The sequence below is a fragment of the Bidens hawaiensis genome, unplaced genomic scaffold (genome assembly GCF_021521415.1).
Source record: "Bidens hawaiensis isolate Kalapana, Puna unplaced genomic scaffold, B.hawaiensis_p1.1 tig00006397_1, whole genome shotgun sequence".
Classification (NCBI taxonomy): domain Eukaryota; kingdom Viridiplantae; phylum Streptophyta; class Magnoliopsida; order Asterales; family Asteraceae; genus Bidens; species Bidens hawaiensis.
Window position 1 is genome coordinate 360,549 of NW_027491434.1, and position 24,083 is coordinate 384,631.

At 38.8% G+C, this 24,083-nt stretch overlaps 1 protein-coding gene across 1 annotated transcript; it reads right to left on the reverse strand.

Moving 5' to 3' along the window:
• Nucleotides 1-10,564: 10,564 nt before the first annotated feature.
• LOC143632547 (protein KINESIN LIGHT CHAIN-RELATED 2-like) lies at nt 10,565-12,782 on the reverse strand. Its single transcript, XM_077101035.1, has 2 exons — nt 10,957-12,782; nt 10,565-10,822 (listed from the first exon to the last, which is right to left on the reverse strand). Exons 1-2 carry the CDS (start codon nt 12,780-12,782, stop codon nt 10,648-10,650), a joined length of 2,001 nt encoding a protein of 666 aa, XP_076957150.1. The 3' UTR covers nt 10,565-10,647.
• Between the last annotated feature and the right edge of the window lie 11,301 nt (nt 12,783-24,083).

The window sequence follows — 24,083 nt, forward strand, 5'->3', positions numbered from 1 at the left end:
AACTGCGGTGGTGAATCAACTTCAACACAAGTAATTTCAAAATGAGGCAAAAGACTTACCGCATTGATGTGCACATTGTTTCCCTTCTTTGAACTTGAACTGAAGTGCTGCGGGTTTACAGTGGTATCGCTTGGTAACTGACCCGCGTTTTTCTGAAATCTCGCCACATCTGCTGCGAGTTGACCAATCTGCTTCGACATTGCCTCTGAAGACTTATCCCTCAACTCGAACTGTTTCTCCGTCTCTTTCTGATTATCAGTCACCAACTTCAACAACGCATCTAACTTCGAATGTACCGACTCATCTGAATTACCTGAATTACCCTTCTGCTGGTCCTGATTATGATTAACCGATGAATGGTTACCCCGGTAACCGTCTCTGTTATACTCCCGACTGCTATTCTGATTGTATGAACCCTGCTGACACCGCCCTGGCGGTAGCTGTTCTGCTGTCGGTTTTGACTGGACCCCTGAAAGTTCGGGTTTGACTGAACCGTGGCGTTCCCGTAACTGAAGTTCGGGTGGTTCCTCAGGCCCGGGTGATAGGTGTTTGAATTAAACCCTTGGCCTTTGGAATCCACATACGCATAACTAACTTCCTCCTCGTCGGTGTACTCGTCATCATCATCAAACCCGGGGTAATTTTCTGTCTTATACCCCCAACTCGCCACAATCTGCACAAACAGGGAATTTCACCCCGACTTTACCAACCTCTTTCTTTTTCTCTTTCCGATAACCCACGAGTTCTCGTTCTAACTCAGCAATTCTGTCTGACTCGCTCGAGGCTGATTTAACTGTTCGGGTGACCCTGACTTTTCGTCTTCGATCTGCAGCTGCCTCTGCCTTGGAATCTTCACTCATAAACTCCAAAAATTCCCAGTCATCTTCCTCGGTTTGATTCAACAACTGACTATTACAAGAAGCTTTCAGATACTTTCTGTCTTCATAAGTCAACCCATCAACAAAACACTTAACCAATTCCCACAACTCAATCTGATGGTGCGGGCACTTTCTTATCATTTCCTTGTAACAAGTAAAGGCCTCATGAAACAACTCACCCAGTAACTGTGAAAAGTGTCTAATCTCCATGCGGGCCTCGATGGTCTTCGTTTGTAAATAATACTCATTAAGGAACACTTGCTGCATCTCACCCCAGTTCTCAATACTGTGCATCGATAGTTAGTTGAACCAGTGTTTAGCTTTGTCTTTTAGTGAAAACTGGAACAACCGCAACCGAACCTCATCCTGATCATATGTATCGTCACCAATAGACCCGCAAATAGCTGAAAAGTCTGACAGATGTGAATACGGGTCTTCGGATCCCAGTCCGTGAAAATGGGGAACTATGTTGATGTAGGACGGACGGGATTTAAATGTCGTTTTTCCCTGTACGTGTAACTGTGGGACAATCGGTGAGACACCATCTGAAATAGCTAGTCTTAACCGATTGTTAACACCTTGAGCCAGGATCCCATAATTCCTTCGTCTGGCCTTCGGTTCCTCGGAACCTCCTCGGTTAACCTGAATCGGCTGTCTTCGTTCCTCCCGATATCTTCCTATACCACCCCGATTCGGATTTCTTTTCCTCCACCTGTTACCTCTCACCCTAACCGGTTCCTCGAACTCATCAACCTCTTCAACTTGTATACCCTCATCTGCATTTCTTGGCTCAAACCCGTCATTCATTGGTCCTCGTTCTTCCTCATCCCCCTCTTCTTCGTCTTCAGTGTGAATACTGACATGGTCAAAATCTCGTATAATCGGCTGTGATAAGGGTGTTGTTCAGGACTGATGACCCGGGTTTGTCAAGGTTTTGGTTTCGGTTTCTGGATTATCGGGCTGAATTTTGGGGTAGTTGATTGGTGTTTATTGGTGGTGGTAGGTCATTATTTGGTGGATTTTGATTATTTGGTGGGTTAGGTTCGGGTTGGAAAACTTCGGGTGGTGGGTTTTGGTTTTGATTCTGGTTCTGACCTTCCATATCTGACAGTCTGATCTAAGCTCGGTTCTGCCGAGCTAAACGTTCAATTTCTGGTTCAAAAATTAGTGGAGAACCTCTTCCTGAATGGCGGGTGTGCATAAATCTGTTACCTGCACAAATAACACATCCCGCGTGAAATGGGAAAATAAAACTAAACTAAAAATAAAAATAACAACTAAATTAACTAAGAAATCAATTAATCACAAAACACTAAGCGCACTAACTCCCTGGCAACGGCGCCATTTTGATGCTAGACTATCGCTATCTAGTCAAAAACAATATAAATCAGTGTCTTAATCATCTTAAACTAGTCAGAGTAAGTAGGGTGTCGAACCACGAGGAGTATGTGGTCAGTGTAAAGTGTAAATGATTCCTATCATTATGAAGTAATTCAATTAAAGTGCTGATCATCTCAAAACACTACGCGCACTAACTCCTCGGCAACGGCGCCATTTTGATGCTAGACTGTCGCTATCTAATCAAAAACAATATAAATCAGTGTCCTAATCACCTTAAACTAGTCAGGCTAAGTAGGGTGTCGAACCACGAGGAGTATGTGGTCAGTGTAAAGTGTAAACGATTCCTATCATTATGAAGTAATTCAATTAAAGTGTTGATCACACTAGCATACAGTTTGTGTTTTATAATAAACGAACAATTAATCAAATATTCAATCAGTCAAACAAAGCAAATTACACCCGGGAATCCAAGTAAGCAATCAAACAGCAATCTCATGCAACTTAACAGATAAACTATCCTGTGTTAACTACAGACTTACTAACCAGTTAAACCTTAGGCATCCACGCTCGCTAACACACGTCACTGGGTATCAAACGGTCCCTGCCAGTGTGACTCAACTAAGGGCAAACGTACGCTTTCTTGCAATTAACAGGTCAAAACAATCCTATAAACAATTATCATAGCAATTGGCACACTAATCGTTCTGATCGCAATAAACCTAAACTGACGTTGTGCTCAATAATACTAGACATCAATACTCATAGATAAACATCAAAATAATTACAATCAATCGTTCTAATACATGAGAAAATAACTGAAAGATTACAAACTATACATCCAGGGTATGACTCGAAGGATCTAGCCGCGTCTCGGCGTTTCTCGGGCTTCGGTTATGATGGATATAATCATGTGTACTGGCCTTGAGATGATTGGAAGTGATGGTAGGCTGCTATTCCTCTCCAAGAATGCTCTGGAAACTGAATTATGGCGTCTAGGGTCGTCAAAACGAATATAAACTCAAAACCCTAACTTTCCCGTCTGTGCGGACCATCGCGTAGCACAAAACATACCTTACACTTTTCCAAATAATTCCAAATTTCATATGCACAATACACCCTTACAATTTTCCAAATAATTCCAAATTTCATATGTGATCAAAATATACCAATTCTGAGTTCCCAACCAAATTCATAATTTTTCAATCATTTTAACTATTTTCCCAATTAAACGTCCCAATTCGGTAATAAATTCGCCAAATATTCTCGGTTGGTCGAAAAATTACCAAATTTGGACAGGGACTCAATGATAAGGTTCCTGATGTCCCTGCAAAATTTCAAGACCTAAAAATATGAACATCACAACCTTAACCTAAACAGCCCGTAAACGAGTGATTCGGTATTACCTTAGCGGGTTTGGCTTGTTTTCGCCTTTCTAATCAAGGTTTCAGCTCTTGTGCTTCTATGAAGGCTAGATACAAGTCCTATATCACAAACCAAGCAAATTTTCATCAACATAACAGCCCTTGACTTAGTGTTTCGACTAGGATGTAAAAACGAACTTTTGAACCGTAAAAATGCCGTTTCAACCCTCTAATCCGTGTTTATAGCCAAAAAATTTATCAAACCAGGTTCCTTACCATGTGTAGGATCAAATCATGTTTATGAACCATTTTTAGGGTTTTTACATGGTTAGGAATGATTTTTGGCAACCAAACTATGTTTATATGGTATTATTCAAGTTTAAACAAGTGTAAAAGTTGCTTATTTAAGTTATTTACCTTAGGGTTTGAAGGAATTCTGGAAAAATGAGTTGCAGCTGCTTGGACTTGAAGTTTTTGTTAAATGGAATGTATAAACAAGCTTAGAAGTTAAGTTATATAAAAAAAATGGGGGTGGGGTATGGTTGCGACCGGGAATGCTTATGGGCCCATTTTGGGCCAATTTTGGCCCAATAATCTGAATTTAAAGGCCCAAACTCGAAAGCCCAGTTCCAAATTTATTTCGGGTTCGGTTTTTGACGCGAAAAACAAATCGGGTGCGTCAAACAGTGCGAAAACGAGTGTTTTTCGGCTAGTTTTGTGTAAATTTATAAAAACATACTATACGTTTGTAAAAATGAAAAATATTTTGACCTGTTAATTGCAAGAAAGCGTACGTTTGCCCTTAGTTGAGTCACACTAGCAGGGACCGTTTGATACCCAGTGACGTGTGTTAGCGAGCGTGGATGCCTAAGGTTTAACTGGTTAGTAAGTCTGTAGTTAACACAGGATAGTTTATCTGTTAAGTTGCATGAGATTGCTGTTTGATTGCTTACTTGGATTCCCGGGTGTGATTTGCTTTGTTTGACTGATTGAATATTTGATTAATTGTTCGTTTATTATAAAACACAAACTGTATGCTAGTGTGATCAGCACTTTAATTGAATTACTTCATAATGATAGGAATCGTTTACACTTTACACTGACCACATACTCCTCGTGGTTCGACACCCTACTTAGCCTGACTAGTTTAAGGTGATTAGGACACTGATTTATATTGTTTTTGACTAGATAGCGACAGTCTAGCATCAAAATGGCGCCGTTGCCGAGGAATGATTTTTGGCAACCAAACTATGTTTATATGGTATTATTCAAGTTTAAACAAGTGTAAAAGTTGCTTATTTAAGTTATTTACCTTAGGGTTTGAAGGAATTCTGGAAAAATGAGTTGCAGCTGCTTGGACTTGAAGTTTTTGTTAAATGGAATGTATAAACAAGCTTAGAAGTTAAGTTATATAAAAAAAATGGGGGTGGGGTATGGTTGCGACCGGGAATGCTTATGGGCCCATTTTGGGCCAATTTTGGCCCAATAATCTGAATTTAAAGGCCCAAACTCGAAAGCCCAGTTCCAAATTTATTTCGGGTTCGGTTTTTGACGCGAAAAAAAAATCGGGTGCGTCAAACAGTGAGAAAACGAGTGTTTTTCGGCTAGTTTTGTGTAAATTTATAAAAACATACTATACGTTTGTAAAAATGAAAAATATTTTTACGGATCGCTTAAACATTTCAAATAAGTGTTAGGTAAGTCTTTTTCGGCTTAACAGATGATACAATGCTTGGTTTGTAACTATCTTTCGCGTTTAAATCTATAGCGGGTAGTTAAACGAGCATGTTTTCGTTTAACTTGTTTGCTGTTGAACTAAGGCCATATTACTAATATTTTAGCTTATATTAAACGTATATCACTTATAGATGCCCCCCCCCCCCCCCCGGGATATTTGGGTCATAACCCGACCCGTTCGGTTAATCGTTCGTTCGTTACGTAAAAAGCGTCTATTTGCTTAATCGATAAATACGTACTGAAGTGTACCTTGTTTTGGCTCAAATGTCACACATGTAACGGCTTTAGTCTTCGATATAAAATAATAATCAACATTTTAATTGCGTCAAAGTTATCATTAACGTGCCCATAATCATCGCTTAACAGCCGGTCATCTCGCAAAACCCAATTAACGAACATTTAATCATATTCGTTCCAATTGACACTATATATAGATGCTAAAACTTGTACTAAACTCATCTCACTCTTTATATTCATCTAAGATACGCTCCAAAACCAGTAAATGATCCATCCAAGTTCAACTCTTACCAACCGTCATTCTATATCAATTCGTAACATTCAGAAGTAGACTTTATATGTATTTGCATAGTTTCTAGCCGCTAATTAAAACCTCTAAAACAATTATACCAAACACAGAACGGATTAAAACAATTAAAGATTTAGAGTTTGTTTAGGGATGAAGATATACTTAGATATTTATATTTATAATTTAACTTCCCGTTCTTAATCAAACTTAAAGCTTAGCTCAATTGGTTAATGCGTTTGACTTATAACAACCAGACGCGGGTTCGAAACCCCGAGTCAATCCCCCTTTATTTTTAAATGTTTTTTAATTAACCTTATATATATATATATATATATATATATATATATATATATATATATATATATATCTAATAAATCATTTTTAAAATCATAATTTAATTTTAGAAATCAGTTTAAATTAAATAAAAATTATATAAATTTAGTATAAATTATATCTCACCATTTTCACTTAAAAACCGAACTCCCACTCTCGTAAAACATTAAATAAAAATCGTTAATAATCTATATCTTAACGTTTAAAATATTAAAACTTATTTCGTTAACAAGTCAAATAAATTTCTAAACTTATAATTATTAACTCAAGAATCTCGAACTTAATGACCTTCACGTCGTTGCCTATAAAATAATAATATATTATATCGCATTTCCGTTAACTAAAATAATAATATAATAATCAAGATTGGTAAAACTAGTATTATAATCTCAAAACCTCAACATAACTTATCAATATATAACCCCGTTAGATTATCGATTGAGTCTCGTATTCGTTTATCCTAGCTACTGCGGATCTTTCAAGTCCGCTTTTGTGACACTTTCGGTTCGTTCACTGTTTACAATCTTTACAACGGGTTTGGTTATCAATATCGTATCAACTCGTAAGGTGAGTTTCTCACAACCCCTCTTTTTAAACGTTTTCATATTTTGGGGTAGCATATGTATCTACTACAAATTCAAGTATTACGATTTCGATTACAAACTACAATTCACTATATGGACTTGTGTATTACTTGATTACTTGCTCGAATTTACTTGCACGTGGTAGACTCAATAAGTATGATCATACACCCCCCCCCTTGCACTCAGGTCCATTTGTATCGAGTGGAAAAGGGCCTCATTATCCGAGTACGTTGGTTGTTACCAACTGGAAAGGACCTTACTTGCGCGATTACCCGAGTACGTTGGTTGATACCAACTGAAAAGGACTTTACTTGCTCATTTATCACTTGTCCATGAATTGTATGATTTTTACATATTATATCAAACTGTGGGAATCTCACCAGCTATGTTCATAGCTGACTTTATTTTATACATATGTTACAAGTGTAAAGATACGAGGATGAAAGTTAGAAGACACATAGGATGCCTATAGGATATTCAAAGAACAACTTCTCATTAGTTTATTTATTTGTTACAACTTGTATTATTTGATATACTTGTGTTACATGAAGATTTAAATGAAATAATGTTATTATGGTCACCTAATAGTGTCACGTGTGTTTGAGCAATCTGTCTGTCACACTCAGGCGTTTACGCTTTAGCCGGGGTGTTACAGATGTAGATGACATGGTAGTCAGCTTGGTCGAGTTCCCCTTTGGGATGTATAGTTAAGGATGGAGATTAGGGTTCTTGAGAGGAACTCGATTTTAGCAGAGAGGAGGCACACAAAATTGTTATGTGTGTGTGATTAGGTTATGATGTTAATCTTTATCTCTCTTTATATACACCCAAAAGGAAACCTTTTATTAGTTAATTAAAGGTAATATGGTCCATCAACAATTATCAAACTATTATATAATAAGGTATCATGATGGCTATTTAAATAAATATATAAATACTATATTTATTCTTACAAAGTTACACGTGTCAGTATTTGGAGTGTGTGTTAAAAAGCTAGCTGGTTGTGAACCGGTCAACTTCATTTAGTTGGTGTTAAGGATATCTTCAGAAATTGTTATAGATTATTTTTGTTACAAACGGGCCAGAAAGGTATTTTCTTCAGGTTAAAAGTTCAATTTCAGTATTAATAATTTAATATTTAGCTAATTTAGGGTTATTTGTAGTAATACTGCATGAATATTTCGGGTATTAATGAATTAACTGGCTGTTGGCAAATTGGTTTTTAGTTAAGAAGTTACAGGTTGTAGTGCAGATTGAAGCCAACGTCAGTTCTTTACTATAATTAATTATATTATTTTGAAAGGTTTGACTATTAGACTTAATTTTTTTTTAACAAGATGATGATACTTCTGCAATTTGTGCTTTTATATCCGGTGCTAAACATCACACTTAACCTATTGTTCCTATTAGTGAACTTCATCTTTTTAGTTAAATTAGAAGCCTTTAATGCATACAGCGTGTTTGCTTTTATGGCTCAACATTTGATGGTTAATACATCATGCCATCTTTTTATTTTTTTTTAGCATCTAAATTATTGTATATTATCGGTATGCAGTGGCGTACATAGCTATTAAGGAGGGGTAGCGGGTATAGCTATTAAGGAGGGGTACCCCTTAATTTTTCCGGTGAAGTGGAAATTTCTACGTTTTAGTGTATTACGTTACCCCTAAAAATTATATTATGCTATCCCTCAAAATTTTAGAAAAGCCCAAAACTTTACCTTTTAAAGTTTTAAAAGCCCAAGATGATAAAAAGCCTACCATTTAATTAAAACTTAAAAGCCCAACTTAAATAATCGGCTGAAGGTAGGCATGAAACGGGTTACCGTGCGCCGGTACAAAACGCGTAACCAGGCACCCGTATGTGCTAAACAGGTGGGCGTGGAGACACGCGTAATGCTAAACTAAGCCCGGGATGCGTGAAACGCATAACAAGGTGGTTGTATGAGCGAAGCGCGTTACCGGGCGCCGGTACACTCAAAATGCATTACCGGACCCGCGAAACTGGTAATTGGGCGTCAGTACACGTGAAATAGGTAATCTAACGCCGGTACGTGCAACGCGTAACGAGGTTGGGGAAGTGTGAAACGCGTTACAGAGCCCCCATATGCGCGAAATACGAAACCAACTACCCATACGCGCTAAACGGTTACAAATATTTTTCATTAATGTACGGTCAAAAAAAATTTTGCGCCACCCCTAAAATGATGTTTTAGATCCGCCACTATCGGTATGAACCCATACCTTCATACCATTTTACCGCCTCACTAAAATCAGTGGCGAAGCCACACTATCACCACCGGGTTCAACCGAACCCCGTTCTTTTCTGGTTTTATATATAGCATATAGTGTTGAATTAACGAGCGAACTCATTCTTTTCCGGCGAGCGAACCAATATCATTTTAAAAAAGTGCATTCGAACCCAATGATTACAAAAAGTTTAGTCATATTTTTTAGTAACGAATATTCTTTTAATAAAATATAAAAAGCTTTTTAAAAAACTATAAAATTATTAGCAAACATCACATATGGCCCAATAATACCCTATTACCCCATATATAGATTAATAAAAAGCCCAAAATACTCAATACGCCCAACCCAACTAACATTCTTAAACATAATACCTAAATAAAAAATAAATAAATAAACAAATAAAAACATCGGTCATTCACTCAGCAACCGATCGGCTTCTTTCTATCGACCAGATGACCATTGTCTCATCGCGTTTGCCTTTCCCCTCAAGGTTCTACCATCACCAACAACCAATACCAGTTGGTCTATCGTTTGAGAAATGTTTTTCTTCAATGAAGCATGTGAAGTCGGATTTGCGTAATCATTTGGGTGACGATTATATGAAATATGCTTGTATTTGTTATATTGAGAATGAGTTCTTTTTCTAAGTCGCGATTGAATATATTTTTCAAAACATGAAAACTCGTAAGGAACAATCATAATATGCAATATCTTTTTATTTAATGACTTTGTATTTTATTGAATGCTAAGGACATATTTTTGTTATGACAGTGATATTGCATTTTATTTATCTAACCGAATGATCGACCCGGCCCGACCCATTCGGGCCTGAAAACTTTGACACCGAAAAAACATCAAGCATAAAAAAGTTCCGAACCCATAGAAAAAAGTTCCTGCCTCCGCACTTTTAGGGAATGACACATCATGTTATTCTAACGGTCTCATTAACGTGAACGAACACAAATAAACGTAAATGAATATAAATAAACAAATTAACTTAAATGAATACAAATGAAGAAATATAAAACACTAAGTAGATGATTCATTCAGTGCTTAATCAAAAAATGAATGTAAACGAATATAAAAAAAATAAATGAATAAAAAAAGGTCCAAGTATGTAAATTCTGAATAAATATAACAAACAATTCTTTACAATAAATTAAATTAAAATCCAAAAATATGTATTCACAGTATTAGAAACGGCCAAATGTAAAGCAGTCTCGTAATACGGAATACTAAACTTTTATCTTCTTCAAACCACCCTATTAAACAGCATGTTACTTAACTTTCACGGTAATTTTGGATAATTTCTGTTTTAAATCGTAACTTTGGATAAAAGTTACGTCCGTTTAAAATGTTAAGACTTTTAGTCCATTTATTTTTATACGAATTTATCAATTTCTGTATCCCACGCTTTTTGTTTACCAAATCAAGATTTGGAACATCATTTTCAATATTACTAGAAATGTTACCATCACTAAACACAAGTAACAATTTCTTATTTATTTATTTATTTAGCACAAAATCTGAAGCAAAAGCATTCTAAAAGCATGATTCATTTGGTATAACCACAACAGAAAATGAAACCCCAACCCTAAATGTAACTATCAAACCACATTCGGAAAATGAGAACAATTAGGCGTCAAGAAGATATTCAAGTGACAGTGATTTCTTGTTGCGGTTCCGGCCCACGTCTTCAAGCAACGCCGCCAGCCGTCGCTTCTCGTCCTGCACGTCTGGATTTGCGGTCCCGAGCTTCTCCTCTCTCATGCCGACTACGTATTCTAATATCTCGATCGCATCGTCCCACCTACAACATCAATCAAAAATGGTCAAAACCACCGCGTCTACATTTGATCATAACAAATGTTAAAAATGCTATATATGCACGTCTTGCTAATAGGTTGTAACAAATGTCAAATTAACTCGATTTTATGATGATACCTGCCCATGGCATCATAAGTACCGGCTAGATTGCTATAAACCCCGAGGGTATCGGGATGATGTGGACCATACTCGGTCTCGAGAATGCCTCTCGCTTCTTCGAAAAGATCCGCAGCCTCATTTATCGAGTTAATTTGAACACACGCGAGCCCCATTTGGTTCAAAGCGACCCCGAAAAGAGCCCATTTCTTCTCACCGATCACCCTCAGCTTTAAAACCGCGGCTTTTAAGCTGTTATACGACTCCATATAACGCCCCATCATATAGTACAAAACCCCTATTTGCGCCTCGATTCCTGCCACCGTATTAGATTGACCCGGTGCCTTCCCGTAAACCTTAAGCGCCTTTTTTAACAGGTTAAGTGCTTGATCAAGCTCATTCATTGACTCGTAAATACCTGAAACTTCAATCAAACCGCTCGCGATTTCTTCTTTCGGGATTCCTGGAACCGGTTTCACGTATATTCGTAATGCGTTTTCACAATATGATTTCGACTCACGAAACTTCCCAATCTTGTTATTAACATCCGCTAGTCTGACGAAAACTGAAGCAACCGACGGATGGTTTTCGCCTTTAATCGACTTGAACAAGTTAAGCGCCTTTTGATAAGAGAATATCGCCTCGTCATAACGCGCTAAAGCCAAATACGCGTCCCCGATACACACATCAATAGCAGCCACATCAGTATCATGCCCGTTGGCGGAAATAGCCATGCTTGCCAACACGTAATGCTCAAGCGCCGTTTCATACTCTCCCATTGAGTCACAAATCAGGCCCATGAGCCTGCGGTCCGCAGCTTCTTCCAAAGAAGCCGGGGACCCACTTTGATGAATATCCAGAGCCATCTGGCACAACCTTTTCGCCTCGACGAACTGCATGGCTTGAACATGTGCCTCGGCCACATACCGGCACGTTTCCCCAAACCGAGCATCGGTTTCACCCAACACTTGTCGTTGGATTTCCAACCCCGCGGTGTAACAAAGGATTGAGTTATCGATATTCCCAATTATCGCATACGCGTCGCCTAATTGCATACACCCAGCAAACTTGGCAAGCGAGTGTTTCTGGCCCAAGTCCATATTTGGGATCTCGATCGACCGTTCCAAAAGCGGGACCGCGTCTGCATACCGGCCCAAACTACAATTCAAAGCCGCAACGATGTGTAAACACATCACGAGCTCCAAATTCGGCTTCTCAGATTGGATCATCTCGAACGATTTCAACGCTCGTTGGGCCAATTCGAACGCCTTTTTCGGGTTTTCACCGGTTGATAATAAGGCCCGGGCTTGTTTAAGTAGATAAGTTGCTAGATATCCCGCATCTTCATTCCCCGGAATATTCTTTTCGTGCTTCTTAACTGTTTTCGACGCCTGTTTCTTACCGGAGGGAGGTCTGGCTTTCGGAATTGAAGGTAGATTATGTTTCGGGATAACCGGAACGATGTCGTTTAATGATTCTGTTAAATCTTTCTCATCAGTTACAACAACGCACTCTTTCGTAACGTCTTCAGCGAGTTTTGGGAACTCGCCGAAGTCGCCTCCAGCGAGAAACCGAAGCTCGGAGTCAATACGCGATTCGTGGCCGTACGACAAGTAGCTGAACCTGGAGGGCGATTGGTCGGAGCTTTGCATCTCGCAGACGTTGTGATACAGCTGCTCGATGGAAGTATCGACGGCTCCCGGACTGTTTTCGACGACTAAATCGATCGAATCGCTTTCCGGGCTGTGCGTGCTCAACGGGCTTCTCGGGGAAGAGAAGCCGAAGAGCTCTTTGTGGGGCAGGTAGTTCCCATTTGACGTCGGAGGCTCGATCACAAGTTCCGGCATTTTTGAATACCACCTGAATGTAACATAAGATTGATTACGGGCTTTAAACTGATGATGAAGATGCAGACAATAAAAAAAAGTATTTTTCTTAATATAATGATTTTGTGAATAATTTAACGTGTGAAGTCAAACATGCATGAATTTTATATGCGTGAATGATTAATTTGGAAGAATATCCAGAAAAAAAGGAATAAATTGAGTGACAAATAATGAATGTTTCATGAAATTTGAAGTTAAATTAATGTCAACTACACTTTGTTACGCAAAGGTCTTGTATTCTTTTGAGTCACCCATACCATAATTTATATCGCTGAATTCAATGCATGATAAAGAAACAGATAACATAAATTAAGGGTTAAAGATTGCAATAAATTGAAGTTAATGATGTTAAATAATCAAAATGGTGGCGGGAATTGATGAAATACCTTGATTGAAGGACAAATAAGGGGATTGCTTGGATTGAAATATAGGAACAAAGGAAGCTGAAGATAAGATGTGTGTATGAATTGTTGTAGGTGTTGCAAGTGTGTATATATGTATATATAGGAGATGGAGGTATATACTAACTGAAGAAAAGAGAAAAGGTGGTTGATGAAGAAGATAATGGCAAAATAATGGAATCAAAGGTAGGATAGTTAATTATGAGGATGCATATGTATTAAATATTAATTAAGGTGTCTGTCTGTAATTTTAAATATAAGAAAACAGATGTTTTTTTATTGTTTTTAAACCTTTCTTCTAAACTTTCTTATAGTTATGAAACTTTTAGACTTTTCGTGGCTTTTTTTTAATTTTTTATTTTATTTATTTATTTTGTTGGTGCTTTTGTTGTTAAGAACTTATAACTTTATGTTCAATAAAAGTTTTAAAACGTAAATGCGTCTAGACTTTAGCAGATCCAGGAATTTTTTTCAGATGGTGCACTACTTTTAGGTGCTTCAATTTCATAGAATCGGATATAAAAATTCCTGATCGGTTTGAGGTTCAGGTCGATTCGATAGCTCGGGCAAAGTTCATAATACCTACAAATCAACAATTACAAACTAACGAATTAAAAACTAAGAAACTAACAAATTAAAACCAACAATCTAACAAATTAAAATTAAATTAACAAATAAGTAGTTAACAACTAAGAACAATTAACATTTAATATATGAATGTAAACTTACTTTCAAAGTGGGAGGATTCGAGTAATCGAGCTTTGAGGAAGAGTAGAAGGCAGGAGGATTGAAGATGTGTACAATGTGTATTTGGCAGGAGGTGTGTACGGTGCTAGTCGGACGGAAAAGCGGCGGCAGTGGTCGGAGAACGGCTGATTGGCTGCACGGGGAAGAGGGGTCAAGGGAAAACGGCCAGAAATGGTCGGCCGTTGTGGTTTGTTGTGTCTGTGTGTTCAGTAATAAAAACCCTAATTGACATAATGATATAATGGCTAAGTTAGAGTTAGTTCAAAAAATTACACTAGAAACCGGAATCGAGCCTACGACCTTTGGGTTACAAAATTAACACCTTACCGGCTGGGCTACTGCTTTAAATGCATATAGGGTGGTTCCTCTAATATTTTCTATATATAAATACATTATTATTTTGAAACTTGGGTGGTTCTAAGGAACCACCCATTTCTACTGTAGATCCACCCATGCGTCTACTTCATGCCATGCGTCTACTTCATTTTCAATGCATCTAAAGTTCATAATGTTATGCGAATTTGTTCTTAAGACCCCCCCCCCCCCTTTTTCTTTTTTAAAATACAACACTCTTAAGTGTGTATATAGGGCAGGTTCCGAAAATCATCTTTTTATGAAAGTGTATGGTAAGAGCACTTCTATCGACGAAATACTAACGTTCATCATTTTTCATTTACATTTTATGTTACATTAATTTCGGTATTTTTATAATTTTATTTGACCTTAAAAATTTTCAAGTTGATATCATCATATACATGTGCGCCAAAATTATATCAAACATCGAAAACAGACGTTCCATTTTACCCGATTAGACACATCACTATATACCAAAACTCATTACAATAATTAATAAAACCTTATAACTGGACACGCCATTATCCGGATCAACTTTGGAAAGTGGTCGCGCCGTCGTAAAAGGTTAGACACATCATTATACGCTCGTGCATCAGGAGGTGTGAGAAGGGCGTTAAGGTAATACTTATGCATCAATGTGGAAGGTAGGCGCACCATTTTACTAGATTAGACGCTTTGTTATGTTAATCATACCTGAAAAGTGGATGCACCATTTAATGAATTAGATGCACTACTATGCAAATCAAACATAAAACGTTGACGCATTCTTGTAATGGGTTATACGCATCGTCATGAATCAAATCTTATTACAACAAGCTAAAACTTTGGATGTGCACACATCATTATAAAGGATTGGACGCATCAAATATCTTTAATAAATAGTCATTACAAAATATGTATATATACATAGAATTGAATTAATCTACAAAAGCCAACAAAAATGAAAAGTATGAGAAGACATAATTAATTGACATGTGGTAAGTGGAGACCAAAGGAAAAATGGTATAAAAGTAATAGTACACATTTTCTCTCTTCACATGCAAGTCAGATGTTAATTCCCTCATCATTTTAAAACGTTTAAAACTTTTTCATATGATATTTAAAAAAGAGAAAATAAAAATTAACCATAATAACAAGCGTTTTTTATCTTTAATATGAGTATGATTTTGTTATATATAAAAAAAATAAAACAAAAATTACGTCATTGTATCTTTTTGCTTATCATTGTGTCTTTTTTTCCCTATTGTGTATTTATGTTTGTCATTGTGTTTTTTTCGTCATTGTTTCTTTTAACTCATCATTGTGTTTTTTTTTAAATATTAATAACACCGTTGTGTAATAATAATATGTAAATATAATAAAAAATACCAACAAATTATCTAATACATAAAACACAATGATGAATAATATTACACAATAACCTGAAACGTAAAACACAGTAATAAATACATATAACACAATACCCTGAAACGTAAGACATAATGGTGAATATATATAACGCAATGACCTGAAACATAAAACACAATGAAAACTACATATTACATATTGACATGAACGTACAATGAATATAATACTATTTTTCTCAAATTAAGTGAATGTCATGCCAATTCCGAACAAAAGACAATAAACACATTACACAATGACTAAAACACAATGATAAATAGAAAAACAAATGTTGAGCACAAAGAAACAATGACGAACAAAAATACACAAATGACGTAATCTTTGTTTTAATTTTTATCTTTAATATGAGTACCAATTGAAAAACACAATGACCAAAATCTATAACACGTGCATAGAAAAACTCAATTTAAAACCACAATGAACAACCAATAATACAATATAATAAAACCCACTAATATTTTTTTATTTTTATATAACAATATCAATTCATATTAAAGATAAAAAAAACACTTGTTATTATGTTGATTTTTTTTAAACAATGTCGTACGAAAAAGTGACGTTTTAAAATGATGGGAGAATTGACACCCGTATCGTGAAGAGAGAAAGTTATCATAAGTGAGTTATTACCTTAACGCCCTTCTCATCAACTTTTATCTTTAAATTAATCTCCACCATCTAAATCTAAAATCAGTGAATTATATTCCTTCTCATCTTTCTCATTTTTGTTTACTTTGCATTTTAACCAATCCCTATATGCACGCAAGATGATTCATAATAAAGTAAGTATTATACAATTTTGTAATTAAGAATAAAGTATTTAAAAAATAAAGAACTACACAAAATATTTGATATTAAAAAACTTATTTGTTTAATGTTTTATAAAATGAAAAATATAACTGTATTTCCTATTTTACATATATTGAACTTTCTATAAGTTACAACTTTAGAATACTTCAATGTTAGCCTCACGTCTAAAAAAGAAATTTATATGACTCTTTAAGCATCGCAATGGTTTAATATATAGAGAAATGTGAAAAGTAAAATAAAATAAAATTTGAGGTGGGGAGAGGTGGAATGTTGTTGTTCTAAGCATATGAAGGGGACTTATCTCCGACTTTGTTTTCTAACCTTTCTACATCTTGTTACTTGGCATGTCACTTTTCAATATGCTTTTTGGCAAGCTTTCTCATCAAAACGTAACCTTATAGATGTTGCTTCTAGTATAGTAGTAATATTAAATAAATAATCTTTAAACCCGTATAATATGTTATACCTCGCAAGAACGCAATATCCACACGTATACAAGGAATTATACAATATTACATAAACTCGAGGCTTAAAGAATCTTCAATTAAACTTACTCGGGTTGTTCAGTAACCAGTTTTTGACCCATACGAAGGACAATGACTTGATGTCATCGATTAATTTTGTATGAGATATCGGAATGTTCTCAAAAACCTTATAATTGCGGGCTTGCCAAATGATCTACATGGAGATAAGAATAATTTCTTGGGTTATCTTACTATTGATTTCGCCTCCTTGAATGTGTTGATGGAGCGTAAAAGAAAAACCTTGAACCGAGGTTAAGTTAAGCGAAGGTAGTTTCCCTCATAACCCTATGGCTTGCCAAATTAACCGTGGTGTCTATGAAATTTACCCGGCCTGTTTTTGAAAAATGCTTAGTAATTGTCTCACAACCAATAATAACATGTGATACAATGTATTGTTCTTATTATTTAATGCAAGATACAAATTAGTCCACCCAGGATATATCATAAAATCATAACATTTTATTTAAACTATATCGTTTATCTATGACTCTATTTGTCATTTGATTACGTTAATATCTACTTACGTTACGAAATGCATATATGAGAAGAAGTCACTTGGACTGCACGTAATTCCTACTATTTAGATGTCTTATTTAAAGTCCCAATTAAACTATTATAAACTATTGATAATCAATGTCAAAGAATGAATTTTGTTTTTCACCGATAGATAGACACGCCATCACAATGTCAAATGACTTATCACCAACTATCTAAAGAAGCGCAGTGGGTTAATAAAAGTTACACAGTTATCTGAATGTACGCCTGAAAGAAGGTTAACTCTTAATGGAGGTCATGCTTCAAGAAATAAAGTAAAGAAATGATCAACAAGACCGAACTTTAATTCATTTTTCTACTTAACATTAAACAAAGTTAAAATGTCTTATATAGGCTCACAATACAAAGTAGTTAATAAACCAACACTACTCTACTACTCTAATTTCTAGGAATGAAAACGTACAACATGGAAACATGCAAACTAAAATTAAAGGTGCATAACTTAAGCAAGCAAATTAAACGTGTGACTGCAATTGAACATGGTTAGCATGCTGCTGATGTGTTCGTCATCACGTATCAGCACCATTGTAAAGAACATACTATAGATGCATTGTAGGCCAATAAAATATAGAACGCTACATCAATTTGTTTCTTTACGAGGCTGACAAATCAAAATGTAGAGTAAGTTTGCAGCCTACTAAGCATACAAGTTGTATATCCTTACGACCTTACACGTGGTCGTGGGTTCGAGTCCCACAGATGGTGCCAATGAAGAAACACTAGATCAAACTGGATAGTCCGATCGGGTATTTCCCCAGATGTGAGTATTCTGAAGGGTTATGAGAACAAATCCAAGCTAATGCCTGCAAAACAGAACGCCGTTGAGTCTCGTCACAGGAAGGACAGAGTGGGGGGTCTTCCCGTAACCACCATCCGGCGTGAGAATCAGTACTGTATCTTAATCGGAATTAATACGAGTACCAGTATATAGCGTAAGGCTTGAGAGTGTGAATGAATACCTCGAAGAGATGATCTTCGTATTTATAGCCGAAGGTGATTGATGGAGTTGTCACTATCAACTTATTCCTTTTTTGCCTGAATGGACATGTGTCAGGCCTTTATTGGATGTGACAGCCTGGACCCGTTTATGGTGTAACCATTATCTGTGCACGTCGTAGGCGGCCATTACGTGTCCAGGTGTCTTCTTTCCATTGGCCGATGTCGCTATTAGGAGGTTTTGAGGAAATCTTCTAGAAGTAGTTTGTTACAACTGCTCTTCCATATCACGTGGGGATCATACGTATGATGAGTCCCTTGAGTTATTTGTGGACTCCTTCCACGGATGCTCGCGTGACCATTTGCGGGTTATTACGGAGTTCCACGAAGTGTCTTGGATTGTGGATGGCTTTACCAATCCACTTGTTCCTTGCACGAATGTCTTTTGGCGATCCGCGGGTTGGTTGATGGATCCGTGGGTGACGGATGTCTTTGACGATCCGAGGGTCGGATAAGGGATCCGTGGGTAGCTTTGGTCCCCTCCCTCTATAAAACCATTGCATGCATATAGAAAAATACCACATTAAAATTTACACATTTTGCCTTTTTGTTTATTAAGTGTTTGTTTTGATTTTTCTTTTAACATAATAACATTAGTTATGGATATCAAAACTAGAAAAAAAAAAGAAAAAGAAAAGCTTTATTATTTATTTAATAGTTTAAGGTGCGTGGAGATTTCCACGACTGGCAGGATCAAAGTGACAGTTTTGGAGAGGGGTGATGTTCTGAGCTTGTATCCTGCCACATCACCACCCTCAGTGACGATGATGTCCATATTGGTTGATATATCAAGGGATATTGCACGTAGAGTGTGAAAAATGGAGATGGTTTTGATGAAACAAGGAGATGGAGGGTGGTTCAAATGTGTGACGCCTAAAATGGCTGTCGATTAGTGTTGTGTAGTGATGGAGATGATGTGAGCTAGCGATTGAAACTAGAGATAGACCCTGAATATTTTATGTCTGAATTGAGTTTTTTCGGTGTTGGCATGTTTCTAAGCTCGACATTTGACTTTTCGGTATGGCCTTGATTGGGTCAGGTTAGATAAATATTGATATTGTCATTGCACACAAGTACTTATTTGAATTCGATAACTTTTTTAACTTTGTTTTCTAAATGCAACATTTATATTGAAGAGGTATGTACCCGCCTCAACACAGAGCAAGGCGGGTCAACCCACAAGATATAGACAACAGGCTTGAAACCAAGACATTACGAAGGCACAAAGCCAAAACCTATGCGCATGGCGCATACCACACATGCTCAGGCATCATATGCCCAGGCACCACACATGCTCAGGCATCATATGCCCAGGCACCACACATGCTCAGGCATCATATGCCCAGGCACCACATATGCTCACGCATATCGCATATGCGCGCGGCGCATCAGCGCGCGGCGCATATCATATCTGCGCATGAAACATCTGCGCGTGAGAATAAAGAGAAGACCTCGCGAATCCTCAGGATAGGCGCGTATCACACATGCACATAATCAACCTCATCCTTATCCAAATCAGGATTAGGGCAACCCTGATTGTGCACGTCAGACAACCTTCCAGAAGGTATCTTTTTAAGGAATAAGAATATGCTGATGTTGACAGCTGCCAAATGAAAGGTGGACAACTCAGCATGACACATGTGCTACCACGTGATTACAACCAATGAGAAAGCGCCAGGTGTCCCAGAGGACACGTGGCGCAGAGCAATTGGAGGAGGCCAACAAGGCTGAGCCCAATCAGTGGAAACCCTAGCACTATAAATACAGCATCAACTCCACAAGGAGAAGGACATTCATTGACATTCATTGACAATCATATCACATTCAATCATATTCAATTACATTCAATCACAGACAGTTACAGCCAGTAACATACAATCACATCAAATTATAGAGTATTCAGCTATTAAGCAATACTCTCCAGAATTCCTTACTCTCACATATTATTATCTTCTCCACAAATACTTATTCTCACACCGGAGGGTTACCCCAAAGAGGACCCCTCTGTCCCTTTCTGAGGGGTAAGTTGACGGTGCTGTTCATTTTGTAGGTGGAAGAACACAGATCCAAGAGAAACCATCGGTGAAATAGTATAATCACACCCGAGGAAAGTAGATCGTCTACCAGTGAGTCGATCCACGCTTCTTCGTTGGCGCCATCCACTGTTACAACGGCAACAAGATCTACTCAGATCTATATAAAAAACCAATTTTCACCATGGTTTCTAGCGTTCGTAACGTTGATCAAGCTCTGGAGGATATTGAACGTGAGGATGTTAATGAGGGACAACAGTTTCTGAGGGCGCAGCGTGATTCTACGCGCGCCACCAGTAACCGTCCTTTCATCACAACTCCTCATGGCCAGACTGAAACTCCTCCAGACGATCTTACGTTACAAAATCTTGCCGGCGCGAAACAAAAAGGACCAATGGGTCCAGAAGATGAAACAAATGATCCTAACGAATGGCTCATAAACGAGCAGCGGCGTCTAATGGACAAGTACAATGAGATGGTCAAACAGAAAAAGCTAGCCATAACACAAAGGCAAGCGTTTGATAAGCAAACTGTTCATGGAACAAAAAGGCCGCGCGCGCCGGAAGAAGGACATTCTGTTCACACTGCACACACTGAGTTCAGTGATGAAGAAGTGCACAGCATGAGGAAGACGCGAGATACTCATGCAGGAGGCTCACAGCTCCGCGCGCCTGTGAACATGGCGCCTGGAGCCAGAGCCGATCTGGATCTGCAAATACCGTACAGCCCACCAGTTAGAGGGCAAGTGGACGTAACCACACCGTACAGACCAGCCATCTTGGTGAAACATTCAAAGTTCACTGAGCGCATCGCGAAGGCTCCCATCCAGCACAAAACCAAGATGCCAAGTGGTTTGGGCAAATATGACGGCACAACAGATCCAGACGATTTCTTGCAAGGTTTTTACAACACGGGAAACCTAGAGAGCTGGACGATGCCAACATGGTGTCACATGTTTGCTCGCTGCCTCACGGGCGCGGCGCGTGTCTGGTTCGAGAGCTTGCCGACTGGGCAAATTGATGGATTCGAGGAACTATTGGAAAAGTTCCAAGCCCACTTCGTGCAGCAGCGCAGACACACGCGCGACCCTGATGACATCATGCACTGCGTGCGCAGGAATGATGAAACGATTGAAGACTACATCACTCGTTTCAATCAAGAGTCTCTGGCAATCGGGGGTATCACTGAGAAACTATTGCGCGTGGCCTTTATACAAGGCGCGCGCAGTGATCAACTCCGCCGAGCTCTCGTAAGCAGAGATGGCATACCCACCACGTGGGCCAAGTTAATGGAAGCATCGCGAGTTTTCGCGAGAAATGAAAAACAAATTGCCCAAGATAGGGCAAGAGAAAGAGCGCATCAAGCTGAGTCACCGCGCAGCAAAGAAAAGAGGGGCAAACAGAACTCTGTATGGTCCAGGTTGCAACCAACCAGTTTTTCTTCCGCAGAAAAGCAGGCGCAACCAAGCTCACCCCAGCCCCAAAAAGATGTTCGTAATCGCGGGGAGGGTGACAAGAGGGAAGGCGGCAGAGATCCTAGCAGACCTCTGCCAAGAATATGGACTCCCCTCACTAAAACGCCTTTACAGGTGTTAAGCACTGAGAATGTCCAATTCAAAACCCCCAAGCCACTACACTACAAGGGACCATCAGACAGTGGCAAGTACTGTGAATTTCACAAATCCACAGGACACAACACTGATGCATGCCACCACTTGAAGGATGCAATTGAAAAGGACGTGAAATCAGGCAAGCTGGCTCACCTGGTGAAAAACTCAAGACCAGACAATGAACAATCAGAAGCCTCAGCCAGCAAAAAGTACAAAAGAATCTGTGTAGCTGAGGGAGGAAGGCAAGGGCAAATATCAAGAAAGAGAGGCGCGCAAATCCAAGGAGATTGGCGCGAGCAACAAGTCATCTTCCCAAGAATCAGGGGAGGCCCTTCCATCAGCAGTCCTCTTGTCATCACTACACACATTGCTCATTATGAGGTGTCGAAAGTCCTGGTGGACAATGGCAGCGAGTCAGACATCATGTATGAGCAATGTTTCAGGAAACTGGATCCGGCAGACCAAGCAAGGCTTGAAATTGTGAATGCACCAATCTCTGGTGTTTCAAATGAAATCATTCATCCCCTAGGTCAAATACAATTTGAGCTAACTATGGGGGATGAGAAACACAAGCGAGCCGAAGTTGTTAACTTCTTGGTCTTGCCCACCACTTCTTGCCACAATATGATCTTGGGTAGGGGAACGATTGCCCAATTCAACGCCATACCGTCGCCAGCGCACGGCGCGTTGGGGTTCCCAACACCAACAGGTGTAACTTTTGTATACCGGGATCATTTGTGCGCAGTGACAAGTACTCCGCGGGAGGGGAGAATGAAAACTCCAATGGCAGAAAACGCGCCAGAGGAATGGATTCTCAACCCAAAATTCCCGGAGCAGAAGATCACAATTGGCGCAACGATATCAGACGACACGAGGGTGAGAATGAAAAGATTGCTCACGGCATATATGTCGGTCTTCGCGTGGCAACACTCTGATATGACTGGGGTTCCGCGAGACATGGCACAACATTCTCTCAACACCTTCAAGTCTGTAGAGCCAATTGCTCAAAAGAAGAGAGTCATGGGGGATGAAAAGGCGAGGGCCATGAATGAGCAGGTCGAGGATCTACTGCGCACAAACATCATCCGCCCGATACGATACCAGACGTGGGTAGCCAATCCTGTGATGGTAAAGAAAAGTAACGGGTCGTGGAGGATGTGCATTGACTTCAAGGACCTCAACAAAGCGTGCCCAAAGGATTGTTACCCCCTCCCAAACATCGACGCAAAGGTGGACTCCGTGGCGCCATTCAAACTCAAATGTTTCCAGGATGCCTACAAGGGCTATCACCAGATTCAAATGGCACCACAAGATGAGGACAAGACCGCCTTCAGAACCGACAAGGGTGTTTTTTGTTACACAAAAATGCCCTTTGGTTTGAAGAATGCGCCAATCAGTGAATGCACCAATCTCTGGTGTTTCAAATGAAATCATTCATCCCCTAGGTCAAATACAATTTGATCTAACTATGGGGGATGAGAAACACAAGCGGGCCGAAGTTGTTAACTTCTTGGTCTTGCCCACCACTTCTTGCCACAATATGATCTTGGGTAGGGGAACGATTGCCCAATTCAACGCCATACCGTCGCCAGCGCACGGCGCGTTGGGGTTCCCAACACCAACAGGTGTAACTTTTGTATACCGGGATCATTTGTGCGCAGTGACAAGTACTCCGCGGGAGGGGAGAATGAAAACTCCAATGGCAGAAAACGCGCCAGAGGAATGGATTCTCAACCCAAAATTCCCGGAGCAGAAGATCACAATTGGCGCAACGATATCAGACGACACGAGGGTGAGAATGAAAAGATTGCTCACGGCATATATGTCGGTCT